Below are 19,408 nucleotides of genomic sequence, written 5' to 3' on the forward strand. Positions count from 1 at the left end.
GCCTCCTGCTCACGTGACGCGCCGCGCGCGCTCTCATTGGCAAGTTCGAATGATAACGGACGCCCCCTTCCCCTCGGAGCATTCTGGGACTTGTAGTCGGCCAGCGCTCCCCAACGGCTGTCGGTGAGGGTGCACGGCCGGGCCGGGCCGGGCCGGGCCGGGCCGGGCCTGGCCTGGCCTCTCCGCTCCGTCCGCTGGCCTTGGTCAGTTTTTAACGCGTTTGCGTGGGTGTGCCTAAACATGGCACCCAAGAGCCTTCAAAGGGATTGTTTATCTCCTTGCCGGTTACTGGTTTTACTGGAATGGCCGTTAGGAGTAAACAGCACCCGCGCCTCTGTTGAAAGGCACACTGAGGTACCAGTCTTCTCGTGCATCTTCCCTTACCGTTAAACAGTCACAGTGTTGATGAAATTAAGAGAGCTCTATTTATAAATGTTAATTATGGAAAAGAGTTTAAAGACAGCTGAATGTATGAGTTAAAAAAACCTCAGCCTTCGTTTTCTGGAGCGTGACTGGTATCTCAAGACGTATTTGAAAATTTGTAATTGTTTTACTAAAACTAAAGGAACCAATGTATTTCTATAAAAACATAAACGCTATGTGAAGGAAAGGCAAAAGCCTTTAGAAATGCACCAGAACTACAGATTTGTCTTGATAGCAATTATATGTGACAATAAGCTTAAAGTGACAGTTAAATGAGTAACGAGGTTTTTGGTTTGGGTTTTGCTTTTATTACAGTTTAAAGATGATGCAAGAAGGCGTTCACATTTTGTTTTGGGAAAGAAGGGCTTTGGCCTGTTTTTCCAAACTACAAATTTAAATGTGTTTATTCACGAGCCCTTCAAATAGCTACTGGACCATTGGATTTATTATACTGAAGCCTTCATTAACCAGATAACTGGCAACGCATAACTTCTGGGAGAACTTCTGCATTGGTGTAGCCGCTTGTTAATTAATGGCTCCAGGTGGTCAGGGAAGAACGGGATGTATATGACTTTGTTACTAACCCTAAATCATAGAATCGCCTAGGCTGGAAGGGACCTTTCAGATCATCTAGTCCAATCATCAACCTAACTCTGACAAAAACCATCCCTAAACCATATCTCTAAGCACTGTGTCTACCCATCTTTTAAATACCTCCAGGGATGGTGACTCAGCCACTTCCCTGGGCAGCCTGTTCCAATGCTTGATAACCCTTTCAGTGTAAAAATTTTTCCTAATATCCAGTCTAAACCTCCCCTGGCGCAACTTGAAGCCGTTTCCTCTTGTCCTATCGCCTGTTACCTGGGAGAAGAGACCAACCCCCACCTCTCAACAAGCTCCTTTCAGGCAGTTGTAGAGAGCGATGTCGAAATGTTTTCTTTTGGGCTGATATACCACTTATTGAATATGATCGTGTTATGAAAGTCAACAGATTATTAAAGAAGGCACCTACTTTTTCATAAAAATGTTTGAATATTAGAGCGCATCTAAGTGATGATGGCTTGAAATTTCACTCCAGGCAAGTTAAACCAAAGTACAGTTGGAGAAAGGAACTAAGTTTTACCCCAAAATAGCCTGTGATCTAATAGAAGTAGTTCTAAGTTACAGCTCATCCTGCATTATTCATCACCAGCAGCCTCCATCTGTGCATTACTTGTGTCGCTATGAATTTGGCAACACTTTAGCAGCGAGCTACTGTTTATAAGGCGGGATCCCAGCAGCTAAAAGAAGCCAGTCGTTGGGATTACTCATTACTTGCCTTGTGAGCTGTTCCAGGGAATTTCTTGAAGAACTATGTCAAAATCAGCTTCAGAGAACCAGTAATTTGAGAACTTTGATTGACACATATCAAGCACTCCCAGATTAACGCTGGTCAAGTTGGTGGGCTTGAAAGAAAGATTCATTTTGTTGGTACTGAGTGCAGATTTTCCTTTTTTTGTGTAAGGAATCAAGAGGATAAAAAAGGCTTTTTTTCTTCTCTGCAAGAAGAAATCTGACGCATTGGGAACTCAATCGCCAAGGCACCATGAATGCTTCCAGGAGGTAAGCTGCACATACTGCATTCCCCCCAGGTAGGAATAGGAAAGCAAACTAATGACAGAATATTCCTTTCGTGGTCTTCACATGATGCTGCGAGATGATCATGAACTGTGTTATTTGATCTGCAGTTACACAAGACAGGAGGTAGCCCTTGTTTTAATATGAATGTTAAATGTGTATTTCTAATTCTAGAACTCCTTTGTGTAAAATCTCAGCTGCAGAACTTCTGTTTTATTGATGAATTACCTTTGCAGATCGCACTTCCTAGTCTTTCATTTCTAACAAATCCGTTTTGATAGCTCTATTCCAAGTGTGCATAAGTATATAAATATATTTTGTGTTTAAAAGCTCTTTACTCGTAAACTGTATCTGTGGTAACATTTCTGGTAACTTGAACTCTTCTGATAATAACAGCAGGAACATATGTAAACCAGAGCTGGAATTCAGCTAATACTTCTCAGACCCCTTCCTAAGCTACGGGAAAATCACAAGCCGATTGATTTCCTTTTGGCATTCCAGTTCAGATGGAACTGTGGACATTCAACATTTTTTTCTTTAAAAAAAACCCCAACAAAACAACAAAGGAAGCCCACGGGGCCTTAGCAGGCAATCTTCAGTGGAGATAACAATAACTGGCAGTCAGTTACCATAGCCTAACACTTCTGCTTTCTAACCATTTGGGAAAGGTGGCAAAGCAATGTAAAATGTTATTGCAGAGAATCCTGCAGATACGCTTTGTGTAGTTACTCCTCATTGGTATCTTTGTTTAATTAATACCTTGACACAGATTGCGGAGGGAAGTCCCTTCCGAAAAGTAGAGACAGAAAGACATTATCGGAGCAGGATGGGAAACTCACATAGCACATGCTGTGCTTATTCCCATGGATTAAATCTTTGGAAACTGGTAATTTTTTTAAAACCCTGCTGCTTTCATAATATTGCAAAATGAAAGGGTATGGTTTTTCTCATACAACAGATCTGTATCAACAGTGAAGAGCAAGAGCACTGTGCGTCCTCTAACAAACCCATACCCAGTCTCTCTGCTTGTCGGTGGGAGAGAAATACCAAATGGCTGGTAAATGTTTTGCATTTCCAATTATGGAAATTGCTTTATTAGCCTCATACGGTTTGAAGAGCTCTTTCCCAAATCTAGTCAATGATACAATGCACACTCTGAACTTCATTATAAACACCATTGAAGTGTTAACAAAAAAGAATAATTTTTAATCTTAATCTTGCATTTTGTTATGGCAGGATACATTCTCTCCGTGCTCACAGACATAAAACCAATGTGAACAAAAGCGAGAACTGGCACAGCACCCCTGGGTTCAAGCACCAGCGCGCAGATGATCTTGCTACAGTCCATACCCTTTACACAGTGATTGTCATGATTCTTCTAATGGCAATTTGGGGAGCCTGGTCAAGAAAGGATTCATCCTTATAGCATCAATATGCTTTCTTTGTCAAATATTTAAAGGAATATTTGTGTCAATTATCCATATCCAGGAGGTACAAAAGATGGTCTCAGAATATTACAGTTTACTTGAAGCTACTTAAACTGTTGCTACTTGTGGAACTGAACCTGTGAAGCAATTTGATAGGCAATGTACAGAACGTGACTTTGTGAATAACATATACCTGGTTGCACTGTAAACATGTTCATGTTACCCGTCGCATGTATGTGAAACTTACTTTAAGCACAATACGCTAGCGAGAAGAGTTCAACTTATGTTTTTATTGGTCAGTGTTTTGTATGTCCACGCCAGCTTTCCATTTTTGAACTTAAGTTGTCCAGTCTCTACCTCTGCTAAGATTACCTGTCCCAGCCCGTGGTAAAACGTACACTATAAGCAGGCAAATAATCTGCCGTGTCACAACAGCACAGGAAAAAAAATAATAAGACCAGCTATCCTGCAGGCAAAGGAAGACCTCTCAACAAGTCAAATTCTCATCTCCGTTGCTGAAGAGAGTTTTTAGGGAACTTGCATCTGCGTATTTTTAACTTATGGTAACGCCTTTGTAAACTCAGGAATAAAACCATGAAATAAAGTGTATTTGTAAGCATCCTTTGTTGCAGAACCAACTGTCTCAGTCTTCAACCTTGTACCAATATATTTAATTCATCTTCAGCCACTGCTTGCTTTTCCGTAATTCATCAATACCTCATGGCACTATTAACCTCTACATACACCAGCCCATCCTTGATGGGGGACATTCCACACTCCCACTTTTCTTAGGGAAGTAACTCCACTCAGGAAACCTGCAAACCTTCTGGAAATGCAGCCAGTTGGCAGCCTCCCTTAAACTCGCTGTTAATTTTATAGTGGCCTACTCCTGATGAGCTCAGGTTAATGGACTGGCAGCTCTGAGGGAACCATACTCCAAGACTTTGGAACTTAAACTTAGCTTAACCCCCAAATTTCAGCACTGCCTAAACTAACAAACAGTATCTTAATAAACAAAGAAGAACTGCAAGACATTTTGAATACTTAGAAACAGGTAGATACATGTTTGTAATTACATAGAACCCGTAGACAACAGAATTCTTTTGAGTATGGTGTACCCCACTCTGGTATCCATTCATAATCAGGAGGGGGACATAAACTGAAGTGTTTCCGAGAAGACCTACATGGCAGACCATACCTCAAGGGGTGTTTACAAAGCACCGTGCGGCACCAGAGACACCTGTGGCCGCTCTTAGCAGGCAGCTGTGGGTGCTGGAATCGGTGTTCCTGGGTCCACGCAGCACTCCCACTTCATCATGCTTTAACATGGGAGCAAAGCTTTGATGATGCTCTCTCAAGAACAGCACACAAAGGAATACAAAAATAGGTAATTAGTGCAGTAAATACATAGGGGCCCCAGTCATAAACCATATAGCATGAACTAATATTACAAGTGAAAGCAAAAGGGTGGTCCCTCCCTTGTACCGTTGAAGCGCCCAAGAGAAGGATTTAGACATTCTGACAGCCGCACAAAAGACCCCAGGCAACTGGGGTTGTGTGATGGGCAATGGCCTCAGTGCACTGGAAGCTTACCCTCATCAAGGCTTTTGCAGAAGAGGGAGTTTTGGCAGTGGGTTAGAGCGGTACTGAATATTCATTCATTTTGAAAATGACGAAGGGAGGTTCCGCTAGCTGAAGCAGGCACAGGAGACCTCAAGCTGCTGCTTTGGAAACACAAGGCAAGAGGGCAAGCTTAGGCTATAGGAGACCAGTGTGAACCATGAAGGGCTTTGGAAGTAAAAGCAGACAGGTGAAACTATCTCAGGACACCAGAAGAGAGGAAGCCAGTGAATGGAGCTGGGGAGGGGGACACAATGTGTGAGGGGAATTCACTCCTGGAACCCATCACTGACAGCTGATGTGGGTTTTTCCTTTAAGATTTTGTAGATCAGATTGGTATTTGTTCTAACATACTTTTAGAAACACGTATTTTACCAATATCAAAGACACAGTTGAGAGGTGCACAGGCTGTAGCTCATAAATTGAGCTGCCAGACCTGTGAATCTGCATCGCTTGTGCTGCCACGTTCATCACGGTGGCCTGCAGATGCGGCCGCAGAGCACTCCGAAGAAGTCACCCTGATGTGAGGCAGCCTGCCCTCTGCCTCTCTGTCCCTGCAGAACCCGACTGTCCCTTTCACATCACCGTGAGATTTGCTGTGTGCCAAAATATGCACTCCCCCTGCCGTGAGACGGGCACACCTCTGATCCTGCACACACACCAGCCCGCAGGTGAAGGCTGCTGGTAGGCCCTGGTGTGCCCCTGGACATCCTCCCCTCGGTGAGGACAACTACCTCCGTCACGACAGGGCGGGCAAGTTTTCCTCGAGTATATGTCCGCATTCCTGCTGCATGCCCGGAGGTGTACCTGCTATGAGTGTGACAGGCCGGCGCCTTGGACACGTATCAGATCTACTGCAGATGAAAGCTTGGGAACCGTCTTCAACTCAAACAGCAACAGCCCGCTGGTCAGTGTAAAAGATGGCTTTGTACAGTCCGTTTCTTGCTTGCCCTGTCCCCTCTTTTTTTTTTTCCCCTAAGAAACTCATGTATTGCAAAGCATTCAAGCAGGAAAGTGAATTCTGTGGTGGAGGAGGTTTTAGTTCATCGCCTTTTAGAAGCACGGGCTGCTGGTTTTCTCAATTTTTGTCATATACACAATGTTTAAAAGGCAGAACATGCAAAAAAAAAAACCCAACCCAACAATGGCCCCACTTAAAAAAAAAAAAAAGAAAAGCTAAAACAACTGACCACACATCATAATTATAGATTTAGCTGTTAAATTTACAAATCCTGCAGGTATAATCCTGCCTCTGAAGCACAGGAGACACAAATAAGGTATTGAAAATGCTTCAGCTTCTTCTGTTTCACCTTGTGATAGAGGAGACGAGGTACGGAACTTCAGAGGAGGCCGCAACAGAACATTAAATGTTTTGAAAAACCTGTCTTTTTTCCTTAAACTTCTGCTTTGCTTGAAAACAGCAGTGGTTGATTTAACAGTAACATTATAGATCCAAATTTACTGATTTTTACTGCGTCCAGAAAGATAAATGTAACTCTGCGGCATCAACAAAATCTACGTTTATTACCAGTTTTTATAAATAATTTGGCTACCTTAGATAATGCAACTAGGACTAGGGGAAAACTGTGGTCTTGCAGGGCAATGGCATAGTCTTCATTGCCGGCAGACCCAAACCATGTCCCTGACTGAACGACATGATGGAGGCTTCAGCTCCCAAACTCACTTCCAGTAAATCCCCCCATCAAAACAGCTCATTCAGGTCTCACAGTAAATCACAATTCCATAATTTAACTCATGTCAGCAGTAACAAACTATTTACTGTTTCTACACCAATGAAATAGACTGACAAGAACTAGAAACTGGGAACACAAGCTTGGAACTTGTGTATCAATTCTTATGCAGCAATCTTTTTATTAATACTTCTCCTATATTAAACAGACCAGACCGATGTTTTACACATGTTCAAAAAAGGCTGTGGTTTGAGCATACCTGCCTGCTGTTATTTTAAGCTACCAAAAACAATGTCAGCGGCTCAGCCAGCAAATCTGATGATATACTCCATGTACCAACTGGACTGTCAGAAAAGGAAAACAAATCTTTTATTTTCCATGGTCATTCTCACGTGCTGATGTTACGCGCGTTTTATTTCAAGACTTAAGCCCTTCCAAGCTCCATTTTTTACCACTGCCTCGCATTTCCCTTTAGAGAGGATGACGCATTCTGTAAACCCATCTTTAAACCAAGAAATCAGCACAGCCATTTCTCCTGAATCATTTCTTTTGATAAACCTTGTAATTCCCTCGGTACTTGGTAACTATTTTGCCATTGATTTGGCTGGTAAGAAAAAGATGGTATTTGTACTACTGTGTTTTAATTGAGGGAAGAATTAACCAAAATCAAAATGCAAAACAGAAGCTAGGGATTTTAATATTAAATACAGAAAGACAGACAATGCTAGGTCTGTATGTCAGTTTGCTGGTCTGTCGACTGTAGTGGGTAACGTTTCAACTCAGACTTGCCTCTCCCCTCAAATATATTTTGATTTGCCAAATGCTACATGTAAGAATCTGGGGCGTACTCTTCCATATATTTCGTAAGTACACAAGCTGTAATATCTCAGAGAATGTTAGGGAAAAAACCCCAAAATGCAGACAGCTATATAGTTTTACACACGTCCCAGAAAAACCATACAGCATAACAAGAGCAGTATGGATTTCTACCTAATTAGGACAGTATTTTTTCTTAAACAGGATGTGTTTAAGAGGTGATTAAATAATACTCACGCAAGGCTGTTGGACCTGGTGACTACTGGAAATCAATATTCATTTTAGTTCCCATTGACGGCCTTTCCTAACACTGGTTCAACAAAACGAGTTCAGTGATCCTTTCAGAATGCTATGTAAGTTCTATCAACAATTTAAGTGAATAAATCTATGGTGGAAATTTCTCTGTGAATTCTGCACCTGGAACCAGGCCCTAGGAAGTCAGCGTCACCAGGCATAATTCAGTGTGATACAGTAAAAGCACCTTTCATCTTTTAACACCAACACTGGAGTACCACAGCAACACACCAGTACCTCAGCAGTACGCTGCACCTGATGACATCAGACGGTCAGGTGCTAACACCACCACAGCATCATCCGCACTGACCTTACTCGTCGTTCTGGACGTCTCTGATGCCCACATTGTCCCCAGTGCCGCCTGCCATGGTGCCCCTCCTGTGCCCTTCTGCTCCCAAAGGGTGGGCGGAGACTCTATCCCATCAGCAGAACAAGGGATCATTTATGGAAACTTTCCTTTTTCTAGCCCATCAGCAATACTCTGTACTACAGAGACACCTTTTCCAGCAGCAGTATCGGTACCCACCAAGGGTGCCAAAACAAAACAAATCAGGGGAGAGTTAACAAAACTTATTTACAATGTCTGAATCTTATCTGGGACTAGCAAAACTTTTGGTGAAAGAGAAAAGTACAGATTTCCAAGCCTTCTGTTTACGATCTACTTAAGGTACTGGCAAAAGTGATTTTTTTTTCCCTCTTGTTAAGAAAATGGAAATACCAATGGCAACTTCTGCTTTGCACAGCTGAGTTGCTCTCAGTGCTTAGAACACGCCTCAGATCACCCCCAGGTCCAAGCTTGCTCACTTACGGTTAAAGCTCAATGTCACCAAACTACTCAGTACTGCACCACTTTCTCTGATACGCAGTATGAATTGCAATGAAATGTTTTCGCATCATAAAAAGCCCTCTTTTTTCTTAAAAAAAAAATTTATTTCCACATTTTCATAAAACATCTTTTGTTGACATTCTGCAAACAATACTATCCAGTAAGGTGCCAATTTTTTCTTCCTGTGGAGTAATTTTGTAGAGCTGCAGAGAAAAAGAACAAGAAAAACATCAAAGTTGTATAAGCAGGAAAAAAAAAATTCATCACATATCTTCTAAAAATATATACACAGCAAGAAAAGATTTCCCCCTCTCCCTCACTTTTTACATTAGAAATTCCTATCTTGTCTTGCCTGGAAGACAAAATTGGGACTGAGGAACCAAGCAAATTCTGAAACTGCAGGAGACAAAGGAAAGCTAAGAAACGAATTAGAACAGCACATTTATCTCCACGTTATGTGCTATGATTTGTCCGATTTTATTCATGTTTCCTCTCATTACTTTGATGGAGATGATCAAGATGATTTAAGCTACTTGAATTTTATCAAGTGGAACACATATGCTTCAAGATACCGATCTAGCATATGGTAATCCGTTAAAAGCACGCATGCCCTAACAGCTCCTAGAAGCTAATCAACACATTTTTATTTTAGCCGCCCATGCTGAGACTATTTATGTGCTTAAGATTACGAAACTGTTCAGAACTGAAAATTTATTTTTAATTAAATGGATATCTGCCTGAGAAAACAGGAAGCAAAAGTGACTAAGTGGTGGGCAGCAACATGGAATTTATTTTCATGTTCCAACTTCCTGACAATGTTAAGAATTTGATGACTTAAAATTTGTGACATCAGGGTGTGACAACTGGAATTTTTTTCCAGAGTAAAGGGATTGTAAGAAAGAAATAATCAAGTTTCACTTAAAACAAGTTTCCAGTTATGCTAAAGAAACACAAGCCCTAAGTGAATTATGTCCACTGATATTTAATCAGACAACTAAATAAACTATCCCTTTTCTATGCTAGTTATCTCTTCTGGTTGGTTACATACCTTTTTAATTTTGGCAGTGTCTGCGAGTCGGGGGAGTTCATCTAGAGAAACCTGTTGGCCTTCTACCTGAGATGCTATATCTTCCACATTTACAGTTTTTCCTTCGTCCGTAACCAGAACAATGAGAACTGCTGTGTCACTGTCTGAAATGCCAAACTTCTTAAATGCATCAGAAATCTAAGATGAAAAATAGTAAAATGAGTGTCCTGGTTTGAGCAACACAGGACTGATTTATCTTCTAATGCTTGGGAAAACTGCACTTTTAGAAGACTCCAGTGTCTGCATTTGTGAAAATATTTACTTTATAGACAGTGATGGTGTGTGGGTTTCAAGGTCTCAGTGTTTTCGAGCCTTGCCAGGGGCAGGGATGAGGAGGAGTGAGACCCAGGCACTTGACCCAAGCTGGCCAACAGGATTATTTCATGCCACGAATGTCATATTCAATATAAATTAGAAAGTTTGCTGCGAAACTCCTTCTCTTCCTCAATGGCAGCGGTCCAGAGAACTTCTTGCCCCGGTGCTGGACCCCTGAGCCTTTCCCTTCCTCCCCAAGCCATAGCACTTGCAGTGTCCCATATTTGCTGTCCACTGCTGGGAGTGCACAGCTTCCTACTGATAGAATGGGCTGAGTATAACCCTTGTATTTTATATGGCTATTGGGATCAATATTGGTTTTTTAGTGTTATTAATGTTAATTATCTAGTCTTATTCTATTAAATCTGTTTGTATTTCAACCCTTGGGTTTACTTGTTTTTTTCCAATTCCCCTTCCCTGGTGGGGAAGGGTCATCAGGTGGTAGAATAATTGTCTAAATGACAATAAATTGTTGTGGGTTTCTCAAACCATATCAATGAGTCATTTTCTTACCACATATAAGCAACTTTTTCAGTTACTGGGTCAAATAAACCAAGAGTATAAACTGACACTTGTTTTACATTAATGGAATTCTGACGAGCTACAAGAGATTACAGCAAACTGGTGTTGCTAAAATAACAGGAACTTCTATTAGTAGCCAGGTAAACGGCTAAGTGCATACATATATTTAGTTTGGCTGCATGGATCTTTGCAAGCTTCCCTGGCAAAAAAAAGACATTTATTCAGTAAATCTTACATTGTTGTTTGGTGAAAGGCTGAAAATAATTTCTGAATAGAGAGTTCTGGTCTTCATTTTACCTATCTTGTGTAGATGAACTGCTTTGTTTACCGCCACGAGAATTTGAAAAGGATCTACAATCTGTAAAATACAACAAAAGAAGTTAAAATTTAACATGCTATTTTGAACCCCGGAAAAACCTGACTACTTAATTTTGCTTAAGTCTGCAACCATAAAAGTGAACAATACAGTATTTTGCAAGTTATTTTAGTCATTCTTGCTCTTCCAAAGTTAATGTGGTTATTCACCGTGTGGGATAATAGTTGACATAAAGTTGTATTTCAGGTTACTGAAATCTTTTGAAAAAAGAATCACATTAATAAACCTTCTGTCAGTAAAGTGATAGATTCCTTTCCGCCCCCCCACCCCCCCTTCCCTAACTACTGCTTTGCTAACTCTAACAAAAAAAGACTACATTCAGAAACCAGTTATGGGTTTAAATGAGAACTAAGGCTCCAAACAGCGGCGATTTTTGACAGAGTATTAAACACTTAGTACCACATTTTCTTCAGGTGGAAGTAGGTTTAAATAGCTCCACCAAGTAGGGTGCGAAGTGAATCAAAATGACACTTGTTTTGGCCAATCCTGCCAAGGCAATTTTACACAGACAAACCCTTACGCTTGTAGGGCACTGAAATGAAATCAAAGGAGGGGCCTTTCTGCAGAGAAAGCAAAGCAGGTGTACAGCAGCCTGTATGCCAGGGATTACAAACGCTGGCCGTTTCTCACGCAGTTCCCACAGGAAAGGATTTCCACCCTTCAGCCCTGTCACGCCGCCCGAAGAGGACAACACACCCCTCCCCTCACCATGGCCGGGTTTATGAACGCTCCTTCCATGGATCCTTCCATGGCCTTTTTCCTCAGGGCGGCGGCGTTTCTGAGGCGGTCGAAGAGCAGGAGGGTCACGCCGCAGCCGGGGAACAGCTCCAGCTGGTGCCTCACGGCCATCCCGCCGCCTCCGCCGCGGGACACCCACCCGCTCTCTCCCCTGTTAAAACACCGTCTTAGTAACACCCCACCGTTCCTTGAGGGGAAACCCCCACGCGTGCGGGCTCCACGGCCGCAGGCAGGCCGCGCCTCCCTCCCCGCCGCTCTCCTCACCCCTTCCCGCCCGCCAGCGGCCGCGCTTCCCTTCCTCCCTCCCTTCTTCCCTCCCTCCTTCCCGGCCCCGCCGCCGCCGCCACCGCCATGCCCCCCCAATCCCTCACCGCCGCCCGGCGATGGCCTCCGCCGCAGCCCGCTGCCGCCAGGCCCCTCCTCCCGGCGCCCAGCCCTCCCCGGAAGGGCGGCCCCTTCCCGGCCAGCGCGGTGGCGGCGGCGGTAGCAGCAGCGAGAGCAGCATGGAGCGGGGCGAGGCCTACGGCTTCTCCGCCGTCATGAGCAGCACCTTTCTGCTGTCGTGCCTGCTCTTTGCGGCCATCAACCGCCGCCAGCGCGGGCCCTACATGGACGAGGCCTTCCACGTCCCCCAGGCGCAGGCCTACTGCCATGGCCGCTTCCTGCAGGTGCTGGGTGGGAGCCTTTCCAGCTGGTGTTTTCCAGTCAGGATGGATGGTTTCTATAAACATACCGCGGGTGCTTTGAAAAGGGAATCGTTTGTGGGCGTTGTTGTCCGAAGCGCTGGTGTCTGCCGTCTCTGGTGTAGTAGTGCGCCAGGCAGGATGCAAAGCTTCCGAAAATTTCAGTCTCATAATGCCAGAAATTCACTAAATGTCAAGCTAACAAAATGGGGCATGGGTGGGGATGGTATGTCATACCTGTCGCACATCCCTGGTCCCTTTTTTATGTGGTGTCAGCTCCGTAACCCTGTTTCTCTCCCCAGTGGGACCCCATGATCACCACGCTGCCGGGCCTGTACCTGGCCTCGGTGGGAGTCGTGAAGCCGGCGGCCTGGCTCTTCGGGTGGACGGGAAGCGTGGTGTGCTCTGCGGCAATGCTCCGCTTCATTAACCTCCTTTTCAGTGCCGGGAACTTCTATCTACTGTATTTACTTCTGCTCAAGATCCATCAGAAGAATAAGGTACGGTCAAAGTAGAATAATTTTATGTGCTTGTACAAGCAGTTTTGGTGGCTCTGCGTATGTTTGCTTCACTACATATGTGAGCTGTTCTCAGCTTTGTATAACTGCAAATACTACTACCAGTTTAGCCGAGGAGGCACATTCCTTTTCTCTAAATCTTTTTTAATATCCTTTTTCTCTCGCAGGGTGCAATCTTCTAAAAATTTACTCTTGTGCATAAGTAGTCCCATGGAAATAAAAGTTAAAGTTAGTACACGTGTAGACCTACTGATCAGATCCAAAGTCCAAATGCTCATCTGGTTGGAATTTCTTGAGACTCTCCACAAAACTTCAACGTGTGAATCCTGAGTAAAGCCCTGTGAGCTGCATTTAAACTAAAATGTATGTTTTAGAAAGATACCAGGTTTGATGTCAATATTTAGAACTGGAGAATAAATCAAGTTGGAAAGAACTGAAGAGTGATTCAGTTTGGAAGGGACCTTAGGATGTCCACCTTCCAAGCTCAAAGCAGGCCAGCCCTGAGATCAGATTGCGTTGCTTAGGGTTGGAACAAGGAAGACTCTCCAAGCATGGAGAATGACTGCACAGCCTCTCTGGGCAACCTGCTCCTTACCCGACTGGCCTTATGGCGAAGAAGGTTTTTCTTACATCCAGTCTGAACCTCTCAGTTTATGACTGCTGTCTCTTGTGGTCCCACCGGGTAGCACTTCAAGGAGCCTGAGTCCCTTTACCTGTTGACATCCTCACAGGTATTGGTAGGCTGCTGTTTGGTCCCACCAAGCCATCTATTTTCCAGGCTGAACATGGCCAGCTCCCTCAGCCTCGAGTGCTCTCTGAAGCAGGTGCTTCAGCCCTCAACTGCCTTGGTGGCCCTCTGCCATTGCTCCCGTTTACTAGTGCCTTTTTTGTATCACAGGGCACAAAATTGGGTGTGGTATTCTAGGTGCAGCCTAACAAATAAAGAGGGATAATCTTTCCCTTAATCTGCTGCGATGCTTTTGTTAATGTAGCCCAGGAGGCTGTGGCCGTTCCTTAGTGCCAGGGCATGCTGCTGGCTCATGTTCACACCTCGTATCTGCCAAAACCCCCAAGTCCCTTTACACAGAGCAGCAACTCCTCCCGTACTCCATGCCTAGCCTGTATCATTGTGGGGATTTCTTCCTTTCCAGGTGCAGGCATTTGCATTTGTCCTTGTTGAATTTAATAAGATTTCTGTTGCCCCATTCCTCCAGCCTGTCTAGGTCACTCTGGATGGCAGCTCTGCTCTTTAGCATCTTGCCTGTCCCCCCCCAGTTTAGTGTCATTTGCAGACTTGATGAGGGTGTACTCTTACTGCCTTCAAGTCATTGGTAAATATGCTAAATAGGACGGGTCCCAGTGTAGATCCCTGTGATACTCTGCTTGTTAATGCTTACCTTTGGATGGAGTGTGACCACTTAGCCATCCAGTTTTTGCCTGTCTCTCTGTCCACCCATCCAGACCATAACAGTTCAATTTGGATACAAGAATATTGTGTGTTTAAAGTGATGCAGCATCCACCACTGCAGTAGGTAATTTTTTCAGTGTTTAATGGCCTATTCAAAGTCTTTCACCTTAGTGAAGTTCTTTAGTTTCACTTTTAACCATAAGAACATTTTTTCCTGTTCCCAAATAACTGAAGGATTCCTTTACTATAAAGAAAACTTCTTTTGATGTATTTTCTTACAGGAGACTTCATTTTTAAGCACATGATAAGACTATACAGAATTGGGTCAAATTCAATAAAGTGTTTCCACTTTTGGAACACTTTTAATTTTATGCTTGGAGGTGGAAATACAAATGTAAGAAAACAAAAGGTTTCATGACAGTAGTCTAAGCATTAGGAAGTGTAGTTGTATTGTTGGCACTTCTCTGAACTCAGCGTTTTCTCTGTTCCCCTTTTCTTTAAGGTGCTGACTGGCTGTTTCCCCCCACGCTACATCATTCAGAAACATCATGCAACATTTTTTAACATTGTGAATTGTGTTGTCTCACGTAGCAAGTGGGATAATTGGGAGGAGTTTTTAACTGCATGGTCTCCCACCTTCTTTAAAGTTTCTTTTCTAACTTATGAATTATAAAGAAGATAAACAATAAAAGCTGCACCAAAGACCAGGAACTTGGAACTGGCCACTCAGTGGACTGGCTTCAAAAGAGGCAATAGTAAAAGCATAGAATGATGTGTTTTGCTGTCTCAAAAATAAACAGAATCTGATGATGAGATTGCAGGGGCATAAAACATTGATTTCCGCCCCCCCGCCCCCTTCTTCCCATTAGTGTATCTCTTTTATCCTAGGTGTGGGAGCAATTATACTCTCACAATGATGCTAGTGCCACAAATACGTGAACACCTGACATATGAAAGAAGTTGGTGTATTTCCATTGCCGTATTTTTAACTCACTTGCAATAATGTTCTGTACTTTCATTTGTTTTTTAATGTTGTATAGTCTGACACTCTGTATTAACATAGCAGGAGGTTAACAAAAGTACAGCATGCGTGCTTGTGCAGTAATAAAACCAAAGAGCATAAGAGATGTTGTGTTGTGTTAATGGCGTTTTTAAGAATGATACTTTTTTTTTTGTTTGCTTGTGTTTGTGTTTTTTTGTGATTTATTTTTATTTTTGTTGGACGTTTCTAACTACATTTTTCTGCTTCTTCTCTAGGCTGTGTCTGGTTTCCAGAGAATCTTGTCTACATTAACTCTTGCAATGTTTCCCACCCTTTATTTTTTTACATTCCTTTATTATACGGACCCGGGATCAGTATTTTTTACTCTCTTTGCCTATTTAATGTGCCTTTACGGTAACCATAAAACTTCAGCTCTGCTTGGATTTTGTGGCTTCATGTTTCGTCAGACAAATATTGTGTGGACAGTTTTTTGTGCTGGAAACGTTGTTGCAGAGAAGCTAAATGAAGCCTGGAAGACAGAGTTACAGAAAAAGAAAGATGAAAAGATTTCTTCCAGGAAAGGATCACTTTCAGATTTGATGAGAATATTGAGGTTTCTTATTAAATATCTCATATCACTTAAAAACTTAGTTACACTTACTGCTTTAACTTGGCCATACATCATATTAGTAACTGTGTTCTTTGTTTTTGTCTTCGTCAATGATGGAATAGTTGTTGGTGACAGAAGTAGCCATGAAGCCTGTTTGCACTTTCCTCAGCTGTTCTATTTTCTGTCCTTTACTGTCTTTTTTTCATTCCCTCATTTATTGACCCCTACTAAAATCAGGAAATTCCTTCTGTCATTACGAAAGCACCCTGTGCAGTACAGCTTAATCGCTGTCATCTCTTTATTCCTGATCTGGAAATTTACCTACGTTCATAAGTATTTACTAGCAGATAACAGACATTATACATTCTATGTCTGGAGAAAAATCTTCCAAAGACATGAGCTTGTAAAATACATATTAGTTCCAGTCTATATGTTTGCTGGCTGGAGTTTTGCTGATACACTAAAATCAAAATCAATATTCTGGATCTTAATGTATTTTGTATGTTTATTAGCAGTCACAGTTCCTCAAAAATTGCTAGAATTTCGTTACTTTATTTTGCCATTCTTAATATATAGGCTCAATATTCCATTTCCATCTCTATATAGACAGCTTCTGGAGTTGGCGTTTTATATTGTTGTGAATGCCGTAACTTTTTATCTTTTTCTAAACAAAACATTCCAATGGCCAAATAGTGATGAAATCCAGAGGTTTATGTGGTGACTTTTTTTTCTTTTTTTTTTTTTTTTGATACTTTCATACCCTTTGGAAAACCCAGTTCTTTTTCAGGACTGTGGACTCTGGAATGAAGCAACATGTTTTGCATGAAGACTTTTTTCCCCAGTTGGAATTGGGGAAGTAAGCTGTTTGTTTGTATTCTTGCAACTGAATGTCAGATCTGGTATGTTGTAATGTGAAGATATTCCATATATTGAATTTATGAGCTCCTGGAATTAACAAATTCAACATGAGGGGGAATTTGAGAACACCTTTCTGTAATTAATGTGAAATAAGGGAAATGTTTACAGTTATTTTTCATTATAATAAAACATTATGTAACATGGCCTTGAAGGTATGACAGTTTCTAAGTATGTTTCAGAGATTTCTCTTTAAAATGAAGTATTTCAGTGTTTAATCTTTTTGTTCCCTCTGGGTGCATATTTACTTCTTGGATCAGGCCACTTCCATCTAGATTTGCCAGCGGTCAAGGTATGAGCTACTACTGAAGTATAATGTTTTCAGAACCTCCTACATCCCACTGAATTTTCATGATTTTTTGTCAATAAATGCTTACATTACTTTTGCAAACACAATGTAGGCTTTCAAATCATTAGAGCATTTTGAAAATTTTATTTCAAACTGATACTTAGAAAATACAGTGGAGGCTATGTGCGTGTACCTTCTTTGGGGAGTAAATGTTATTGCACAACAAAAGATAAATCGCAGTTGATGATGTGACCTATTAGCAGGGGAGTAATTTATGTATGTCAGACCCAAATGTGTCGTTGCACAGTGGAATGCAGTCTAATGAATACCCTTTTAAATAATCAGGCTTTTATGTCCTGAGGTTCTGTGTTCACAGCTTTGTATTGAAGTGGGATATGAGTGCACTCCTGAGTTCAGCCGAATGTTTCTAACATCTTTGATGTGTAATCTTAAAGAAATACAAATGGCATTACTGAATTGTTCTTTTAAATGTTTTTCATATATGTACAAATCTAGTGGAACTAGGGAGTATGTATTTTGTTTTACAAAGGTAAAATGCAATGTGTATATGTATATTTATTTATTTTTAAAAGGATCTAGTGCATTATCATTAGAATAAAAGAAGTCTATAATGGTTCCTGTCAGTAAATTACTTCAATTAGGTGATCAATATTTTTTAGTCTAAAGTTAACTGTTAATCAGTTTTATAAATACAAATAAATTATGTGGTGGGGGGATCCAAAACTTCACATACTGTGTAGCATCTCTTCTTTCTTGTTCTGTAATGAAAATACTGCAGCCAAATCTATGCAAACATATCTTATTATTGCCCCTCCAGTCACTCTGAAATGGAATTGTTTCTCAAAAGGTCAGTACTGTGGAGTTATTTACTCACATCGGTAGGGTTATTTTTTTTCTTTTACAGTATGCAGATCAATGTCCTGGCTCTGATGCTTTCCCCGTGCTAACACTGCGAAGAGTGCCGTTAACTCAGATTCTCCTGTCCAATGTCTTTGCAACCCTGTTTCTTCTAAGGAAACCTTAAAGCCACTCTTCAATGAGTAGGTTTATTTGTATTGAATTTAAGACCTTTGCCAGGACACTGTTTGCATCTTAGCCTGTTGCCGGCATGGTAATTCATTGATAATGTGCGTACCACGGGGAAAGCCATTTTCCATCACTACCTATTTATTTGCTTTATCAAGTTGAAGGGACAAAAGAAACCAGAAATGGGTCGCTTTTCAAGAATCCAGTGTGGCTCTTAAAGACCCCGGGTTCCATTACCACTCTTGTCTTGTGGTTTTAGCGTGACAGATTTGGTATTGGGGGGGGTGGGGGGAGGAAGTCTTGCATGCCTTCTGCTTCCAATTTTCTTTCTGTATGCCAGGCCAGTAAAAATGTAAACAAGGTCAAGATCGTACGCATGTTTTAGTACAACTTCATTTGCATCCTGAAATATCAGTACTGAGTGAGTTGGAACGGTAATACGGGAAGGGACGGGGGTCTGGCTAGAATTCGGAATTGTCTTCTAGATCTGCTTTTTTCCCTGGCTTTTTGGAGGGGAGCAGGTGTTCATTCACTTGACAAGTTGCAAAAATGCCTGTGCTTACGTAGTCCGCAGGTGTTTTGTTTCGTCCAGCATGTCTATTGATACTGGTATCTGAATGCCTTCGATTATCAACACTGTTAAGAGGTAATGTTTATGCTTCCTGCTTATTCTTAACAGAGTTAGCAGCTGTGTTTCGAGTTAAAAGAACCGAGTTTAAATATATACCCTGTTAATGTATTTCTTTTGTAAAGAAAAGTGAATGCAAAAAAGTCCCCCAAAATTTAGAGCTCCACATCATAAGAAAAATTACATGTAGAGAGATGTCTTTTTTAACCAGCATTCTAAGACGGCGTAATATTTTATCACAGGATTTGTCAGGATACTATATATTTTAATTCAAGAGTACAATTATTCTCAACGTATTTTGCTAATTTAAAAGCACGCTGAGTTGATATAAGTTTAAACTAAAGCTGAAAGTCCATGAATTACTAAAACATGAAAGGAGAATCTATTTTTACAGTAAGGCTGTTTTCACTTTTGCTGATGAACCACATGGAATTTGTAGGTAATATTCAATGTTAGCCTGATTCAGTCTCAGAAATCCAGATGGTTGTAACGATATCATAATTAGTCATAAAGGTAGGTCTCCAAATTCTATCAACATCTCTTAGAAATTTAACAAGTAGCAGTAGCATTGTTTAA

General features: G+C 41.7%; 2 protein-coding genes and 1 long non-coding RNA gene across 5 annotated transcripts; 2 read left to right on the forward strand and 1 right to left on the reverse strand.

The window, feature by feature from the left end:
• The first annotated feature begins 157 nt into the window (after positions 1-157).
• Positions 158-4,046, forward strand: LOC128917805 (uncharacterized). Its single transcript, XR_008469370.1, has 3 exons — positions 158-354; positions 1,928-2,025; positions 3,277-4,046. It is a non-coding gene; the product is annotated as an uncharacterized LOC128917805 (long non-coding RNA).
• A 4,750-nt stretch (positions 4,047-8,796) lies between these two features.
• Positions 8,797-12,193, reverse strand: TPRKB (TP53RK binding protein). Its single transcript, XM_054187859.1, has 5 exons — positions 12,124-12,193; positions 11,723-11,903; positions 10,874-10,996; positions 9,763-9,939; positions 8,797-8,917 (listed from the first exon to the last, which is right to left on the reverse strand). Exons 2-5 carry the CDS (start codon positions 11,861-11,863, stop codon positions 8,831-8,833), a joined length of 528 nt encoding a protein of 175 aa, XP_054043834.1. The 5' UTR covers positions 11,864-11,903; positions 12,124-12,193; the 3' UTR covers positions 8,797-8,830.
• ALG10 (ALG10 alpha-1,2-glucosyltransferase) lies at positions 12,135-17,875 on the forward strand. 3 transcript variants are annotated; one of them, XM_054187856.1, is made up of 3 exons: positions 12,135-12,420; positions 12,738-12,935; positions 14,864-15,608. In XM_054187856.1, the coding sequence occupies exons 1-3, from the start codon at positions 12,136-12,138 to the stop codon at positions 15,032-15,034; spliced, it is 654 nt and encodes a 217-aa protein (XP_054043831.1). In that variant the 5' UTR covers position 12,135; the 3' UTR covers positions 15,035-15,608. The 3 variants fall into 3 exon arrangements, with proteins under 3 accessions (XP_054043831.1, XP_054043830.1, XP_054043832.1); XM_054187855.1 differs by lacking the exon at positions 14,864-15,608 and adding an exon at positions 15,619-17,875 and having other exon boundaries at positions 12,256-12,420; XM_054187857.1 differs by lacking the exon at positions 14,864-15,608 and adding an exon at positions 13,121-14,852 and having other exon boundaries at positions 12,256-12,420.
• The last annotated feature ends 1,533 nt before the right edge of the window (positions 17,876-19,408 follow it).

The sequence above is a fragment of the Rissa tridactyla genome, chromosome 1 (assembly GCF_028500815.1).
Source record: "Rissa tridactyla isolate bRisTri1 chromosome 1, bRisTri1.patW.cur.20221130, whole genome shotgun sequence".
NCBI lineage: Eukaryota > Metazoa > Chordata > Aves > Charadriiformes > Laridae > Rissa > Rissa tridactyla.

Coding starts and splice junctions, on each gene's coding strand:
- TPRKB (XM_054187859.1), bottom strand. CDS start 11,863: ATGGCCGTGAGGCACCAGCTGGAGCTGTTCCCCGGCTGCGGCGTGACC. Junction 10,997..11,722: donor CGTTCATAAACCCGGCCATG/GTGAGGGGAGGG, acceptor TGTATTTTACAG/ATTGTAGATCCTTTTCAAAT. Junction 9,940..10,873: donor GCCTTTCACCAAACAACAAT/GTAAGATTTACT, acceptor TTTTCATCTTAG/ATTTCTGATGCATTTAAGAA.
- ALG10 (XM_054187855.1), top strand. CDS start 12,256: ATGGAGCGGGGCGAGGCCTACGGCTTCTCCGCCGTCATGAGCAGCACC. Junction 12,421..12,737: donor GCCATGGCCGCTTCCTGCAG/GTGCTGGGTGGG, acceptor TTCTCTCCCCAG/TGGGACCCCATGATCACCAC. Junction 12,936..15,618: donor AGATCCATCAGAAGAATAAG/GTACGGTCAAAG, acceptor CTTCTTCTCTAG/GCTGTGTCTGGTTTCCAGAG.